Source organism: Trematomus bernacchii, unplaced genomic scaffold, assembly GCF_902827165.1.
Source record: "Trematomus bernacchii unplaced genomic scaffold, fTreBer1.1, whole genome shotgun sequence".
Taxonomy (NCBI): domain Eukaryota; kingdom Metazoa; phylum Chordata; class Actinopteri; order Perciformes; family Nototheniidae; genus Trematomus; species Trematomus bernacchii.
Window position 1 is genome coordinate 23,545,627 of NW_022987739.1, and position 6,322 is coordinate 23,551,948.

Genomic DNA, 6,322 nt, shown 5'->3' on the forward strand with positions numbered 1-6,322 from the left:
CAAAATTGGAGGACATTTTCTCTCCCACGTATGACATTTCAAATAACCCATGCCCAAAATGTTAAAAAGTGCACTTGTTTTGCTAGATGTACTTGTCCTTAGACAAAATGAAAATGAAGTTGTAGGAAAAGTGGTATCAAAATATGATTAGTTCTTGAGCGCGGAAAATGGCATTTCCTGGTCCCTCCTTCTTGGTGACCAACTTGCATATTAAAATAGCCTTTTTATTGACTTTGTGTTGCTATTATTTTTAAATAACAGTCATATAACACTGAAACTATGTCCCTCAACATGCCGAATCCTATTTATTTGGCAGAGGAAGAGAACAACTGTAAGTCAAAGGACACAGAGGAAATGACATTATCAAGCCATGTGATACTGCCATTGGTAACCTAAGATAAGTCCACTCTTTTATTTGTCATATGTTTCTTATTCTTTCAGGAGTCTGGCACTCCAGTCCAATGTATTACTGTACAATTAACTTAAAATGAACACAACTGTGTTTAAATTATAGTTAGATTAAGAGGAAAATAGACATTATTCAAATTGATTTCAAAGTGCTAGACCACCCTTTAGGGCCGTTGAAAATCAACAAATAAAACATGTAATAAAATAATATGTAGCTAGCCTACCATTGATGGCTGAGCTGGCCAAATCAATGTTTGTTATGGAATGACATATAGGCTAGCTTTAAATAGAAAGACAAACACTTTTGCCCACGTCAATTTAACAGAAAATATGACCCAGTTTAGGGAATCAAGTGTGAAACGAAAGTTAAGGCACATTTATCCCCCCCCCCCCCCCCTTCTTAGATATGTGACAGAGTAGGTTTTCATTCGTGGGAAACGAGAGAAAACAAATAATGCTGTTGTTCTGATCCTCCCAGATATAGTTTCCATTACCGGAAAACGAAAGTCAAGGCGCGACGAGGCAGTTCATGAGATGTATGCCTTAATGCCCCGCCCCTGTTTTTATCAGCAGCAGTGAGCATTTAAAGCTCCGTGCTCAACAACATCCCATCATACAGCAAAACTGAAGATACACATCACTTACTTTATACCAGAGCATCAAGAGCAAAAACCATCTCAACATTTACAGAACTACAGAGCTGAGGAAACAGCTGAATGATGAGGTGAGTTGCTGATTCTGGATTTCATTGTAAAAGTAAATCATAAGTAACATTGGGAAAATGGATGTCTTACTATTGAGTTATTGGAGAATTGTTTGCGTTATAGATCCTGAAAGTTACCCAATCCGTTCCTTCTTAATTCTTAATTTACTTCTTCGATTTATGCCAGGTCTAAAGGAATTTTAAAATGATGTAGACCTATTTATTTTTCTTGTATTTAATAATCAGCCTATTACTGATTAATGTATTTGTGGTTATGTTTCAGCAGGAGGAAAAATGCTAAATCCATCTGTTTAGTATCTTTTTTTTTTAATTAACTATTTTATTTCCCTTAGTCACCGTAACATTTCCTGGCTAATTTGTTCGACTTTGTTGCTCAATGTCATACCTTTCTTCCTACCACCCTATACCTTACTTACTTGTATCCTCCTTCCCAGTGGCGAGCCGTGACTTTTATACCTAGGCCCTCTGACCCCCCCCTTCCCTCGAAAAAAAAAAGAAAAAAAGTTATTACGTCACAGCGTATACTTCAGCGGAATATCAAAACAACGGCCCGGGGTGCAACACGCATCAATGAAAGCGACCCTCTCCCACACAAAACAACACCTGTAAATAACCCAATTTGTGTTGAAATTGAAAAGGATATTGCATTGTGTTTGTTACTTTCGTTGCAGTTGTATGTCTTAAGTGTAATTTGGCATGCCTTTATTTTGAAGGCGAGTTTACGCTGTTGACAGGAAGTTGTTGTTGCTATGGAAACAAGAAAAGTTTCACAGTGGGCGGAACTTGTCATAAAGTCCGCGAAAATAAAACCCACCCATTTAGAGGGAAGATATGATTGGTCAATTGTACTGTCATTTGGCATTACTCTCTCGTTCAGTGACTATAGCTGGGCCCTCTGTGAATTCATAGCTGGACGTCCAACAGCTCCTGTCTTCACAGTAACTCGCAGAGACAAGCTTCTTTCATTTAACCCTTCACATTCTAACAGAAACTGAATAGGCAGATTCGAAGGATTTATTTCTTTGGAAATGTTATTTTAAATACAATTAAATCAAGTTATTTTGGTAAAACTAATGAAAAATATAACTAAAAACATATTTAAAAAAAATATATGTATTCAAAATGTATTCCTTTTGTTCTTCTTCAGTGCCTCTAAGAGTCAAACACTGGTGTCCAAACTGGAGGCCCTGCAGTGCCACTTCACCTGGGATCTGGACCCCAGCAGATCCTTACTTATACGTCTAAGGGAAAACGTGAAGGACATTGGCACTGAAGAGGGAAACAGCTGGCAGGGTCACATCTACAACCTGCGAGGGTTCATTCAGTACAAGCTGGGCTTCAGTGAAGACGCCCAAAGTTTCTTCAACAAGGCTACAGAGGCCTTCAATAACATGAGAAACGCAGGTGAGGGCCCCTGGTTAGTGGTGAACTACGGGAACCTGGCTTGGTTGCATCACCACCTGGGAGACCAAGCAGAGAGTGAGGCCTACCTGTCAAAAGTCTACGCCCTGAATAAAAAATACCCATCTCCATCCCAGGAGGAGCTCCACCCGGAGACCTACGCTGAAAAAGCCTGGACCCTGATGAAGTTCAGCGCAGACAAAAAGCTGCTGTCTGCAGATTACTTCCAGAAAGCCATCGAGATGCAGCCGGACATGGTGGAGTGGAACACTAGCTACATCATAGGGTTAGTGAATGCTTCAAAGCACAGCAGCACAGGGCTGGAAGAGGAAATCTTGGAGAAAATGAGAATCGCTAAGGAACAGGATCCAGAGAACTTGTACCTTGCTATTAAATACCTTGATCAACGTGCTAAGAGAGGAGAAAGAATAGAAGATGAAGCACGTGAGTTAGCCAGAGAGGTTTTAAGGAATCCTGTCAGCAGCTACAGTGGTTTTAAAGCCATACTAAGGGTTTACAAAACATATGTATCTGTTGATGAGGCCATTGTTTTGGCAGAGGAGGCTCTGAAGGACCATCCAGATGAGCGTTATCTGAAGAGATGCGCTGCTCTCTGCTACAAATGGAAGATAATTCTTTCCAGGGACAGTCGCCCAAAGAAAAGCATGATAGACAGAGCAGTGGGTCTCCATCGGGAGGTGATTTCTCTCTACCCTCATTCTTCCCTTGTGAAGAAGATAGACCTTGCAAATGTGTATGGAAAGGCAAATGATGGCCAGGCTAAAGCTGAGCAGATATATCAGGAACTGCTAGAAAGGGATTTGGAACCAGCAGACAAACAGGTGCTTTACAACAACTACGCAAGATATTTAAATTTCGATCGAAAGGAGTATCAAAAGTCACTCAAATATCACATGAAGGCAGCAGCAATACCGCACCAATCCTTCTATCGTGACGGCAGCATCAAAGTTCTGGAGAAGATCAGGGCCAAAGGCAGGGACAGAATGTGCGGAGAAATAAGGGAGTTTCTGGCAAACCTGCAAGAGCCATAGTGTTTTTAACAGCATGTAAAACAATCAGAAAAAAACCTAGGTATTGCACTACCTAAAAATAATCTGTATATACTTATTGATTGAGAAGATGTATCTGAGAGTTTATGCACTGAAAAACTGTCAGCAGTAGTAGCCTACACTCGATTTAGGAAATAAGCCAAATCCTTTATAACACTGGTTGTTGACATGTTGTTTTTCTGAACTATGTGCATGTTTTTTCCATGTGCACTGTTCTTTCTAGCAAAAATACTCTATAACCTATGAAATGTGCTTTGCCGTAAGCTTTTATTTGTGTAATATAAAAATGTGTGATTGGTATTTCAATATATGATGGATGTATAACCTCAATAGTATTGCATGATGCAACTGATTATATATCAAGAGTGCCTCTATATTGTAAAAAACAATAAAAATGCATTATGTAAACCAAGAAATGTACTTGTTTTTGGTTTCCTGGTTGCTTTAGGGTTAATACATGCATATACTCTATAGAAAATGTAGCAGTACTGCACACAAGGTGCTTAAATGTTCCACTTTGAAGTCAACAAGGATGAGCAATAAACACAAACAGCTGTATGAGAATTTTCCCAAGGGATAAGGGGCGCAGAAAGACACTGCTTCTATAAAAGAAGATGAACTTTTATGTTAAAAGAAGTGTTTTCTTTTTTAGTTCAGCAGTATGTGGTATCCAAACAGTAACCTGGTTACAGCAGTAGATGGCAGCAGCAGAGCGTCATGGTGCAGGTGTCTCCAACAGCTCTTCATTCTGACACTGCAGACAGCTGCTGCTCATTATCTAAATGAGTATGAAATAACGTGCATTAAAACTTAACTTTTCCATTTGATATGAACTCATTTACATATCACCATGCACTGTCTCTTTCTATGAATCCTATATGTGTCACAGGGAAAGGGAATCAGGACCCAAATGCATAATGAAAGAGGCAGGTATACAAGTATAAACAAAAAGCAAGCTTTAATAATCAAATATGTTCCAAATAAATAAATAAAAAATTGAGGGTTAGACAAGGTCAACAAAAGAAAAGTAGCTAACAAAAACGAGTAACAAACCGGGTAAACTTGGAGGACATAGGACGGCAGACGAGGGAAATCCAGAAGAATACAGAGAGGGAACAGGAACCAAACTATGGAAACAATGACGAAGAACTTACGGAGAACACGAGGGAAAACAGGCATGTATACACAAAAGACTAATCACCAAGACAACAGCTGGGCATGCACAACAGAGGTGGAAAAAGTACTCAGTTCTTGTACTTAAGTAAAAGCAGAAGAATCAGAGTGTAGGAATACTCTTTTACAAGTTAATGTCCTGCAATCAAAATGTTCCTCAAGTAAAAGTACAAAATAATTACCCTCAAAATATACTTAACGTACAAAAAGTAAAGTACTTAATATGCAGATTCGCCCATTTCAGAATAATATATAATATGTTTTGATTATAATTATTGATGTATTAAAGTGTTCTCAAAGCTGGTAAAGGTGCAGCTAGTTTGAATGACTTTGTATACTGCAGGGTAGCTTGTGAATTTACTCCAGGTCTAACTAAAAATAAGTGTTGATTATATTTCACATCATTAAATACATTTAGTGGAGTAAAAGTACACAATTGACCTCTGAAATTGTAATGGAGTAGAAGTACAGAGTAGCATAAAATGAAAACAGTCAAGTAAAGTACCTCAAAATGAAAACAGTCAAGTAAAGTATCTCAAAATGGTATATTAGTACAGTACTTGAGTAAATGTACTTAGTTACTTCCCACCTCTGTTGGACAATCACATGGGAGGGAAAGCAGAGACAGGAAGTAAAACAAGACACAAGGACAAAATAATACAAATTAAGATCATGATAATATGTATAGACCTGTAGGCTATACAGTATGTTGGCCAAAATATGATTAGTTCTTGAGCACGGAAAATGGCATTTCCTGGTCCCTCCTTCTTGGTGACCAACTTGCATATTAAAATAGCCTTTTTATTGACTTTGTGTTGCTATTATTTTAAATAACAGTCATATAACACTGAAACTATGTCCCTCAACATGCCGAATCCTATTTATTTGGCAGAGGAAGAGAAAAACTGTAAGTCAAAGGACACAGAGGAAATGACATTATCAAGCCATGTGATACTGCCATTGGTAACCTAAGATCAGTCCTCTCTTTTATTTGTCATATTTTTCTTATTCTTTCAGGAGTCTGGCACTCCAGTCCAATGTATTACTGTACAATTAACTTAAAATGAACACAACTGTGTTTAAATTATAGTTAGATTAAGAGGAAAATAGACATTATTCAAATTGATTTCAAAGTGCTAGACCACCCTTTAGGGCCGTTGAAAATCAACAAATAAAACATGTAATAAAATAATATGTAGCTAGCCTACCATTGATGGCTGAGCTGGCCAAATCAATGTTTGTTATGGAATGACATATAGGCTAGCTTTAAATAGAAAGACAAACACTTTTGCCCACGTCAATTTAACAGAAAATATGACCCAGTTTAAAGAATCAAGTGTGAAACGAAAGTTAAGGCACATTTATCCCCCCCCCCCCCCCCCTTTGTTAGATATGTGACAGAGTAGGTTTTCATTCGTGGGAAACGAGAGAAAAAAATAATGCTGTTGTCCTGATCCTCCCAGATGTAGTTTCCATTACCGGAAAACGAAAGTCAAGGCGCGACGAGGCAGTTCATGAGATGTATGCCTTAATGCCCCGCCCCTGT

General features: G+C 38.4%; 1 protein-coding gene across 1 annotated transcript; it reads left to right on the plus strand.

Annotated features, from left to right (window-relative positions):
* The first annotated feature begins 939 nt into the window (after nucleotides 1–939).
* On the plus strand, nucleotides 940–4,019 carry LOC117495789 (interferon-induced protein with tetratricopeptide repeats 1-like). The gene is made up of 2 exons (XM_034147317.1): nucleotides 940–1,132; nucleotides 2,280–4,019. Exons 1-2 carry the CDS (start codon nucleotides 1,125–1,127, stop codon nucleotides 3,583–3,585), a joined length of 1,314 nt encoding a protein of 437 aa, XP_034003208.1. The 5' UTR covers nucleotides 940–1,124; the 3' UTR covers nucleotides 3,586–4,019.
* The last annotated feature ends 2,303 nt before the right edge of the window (nucleotides 4,020–6,322 follow it).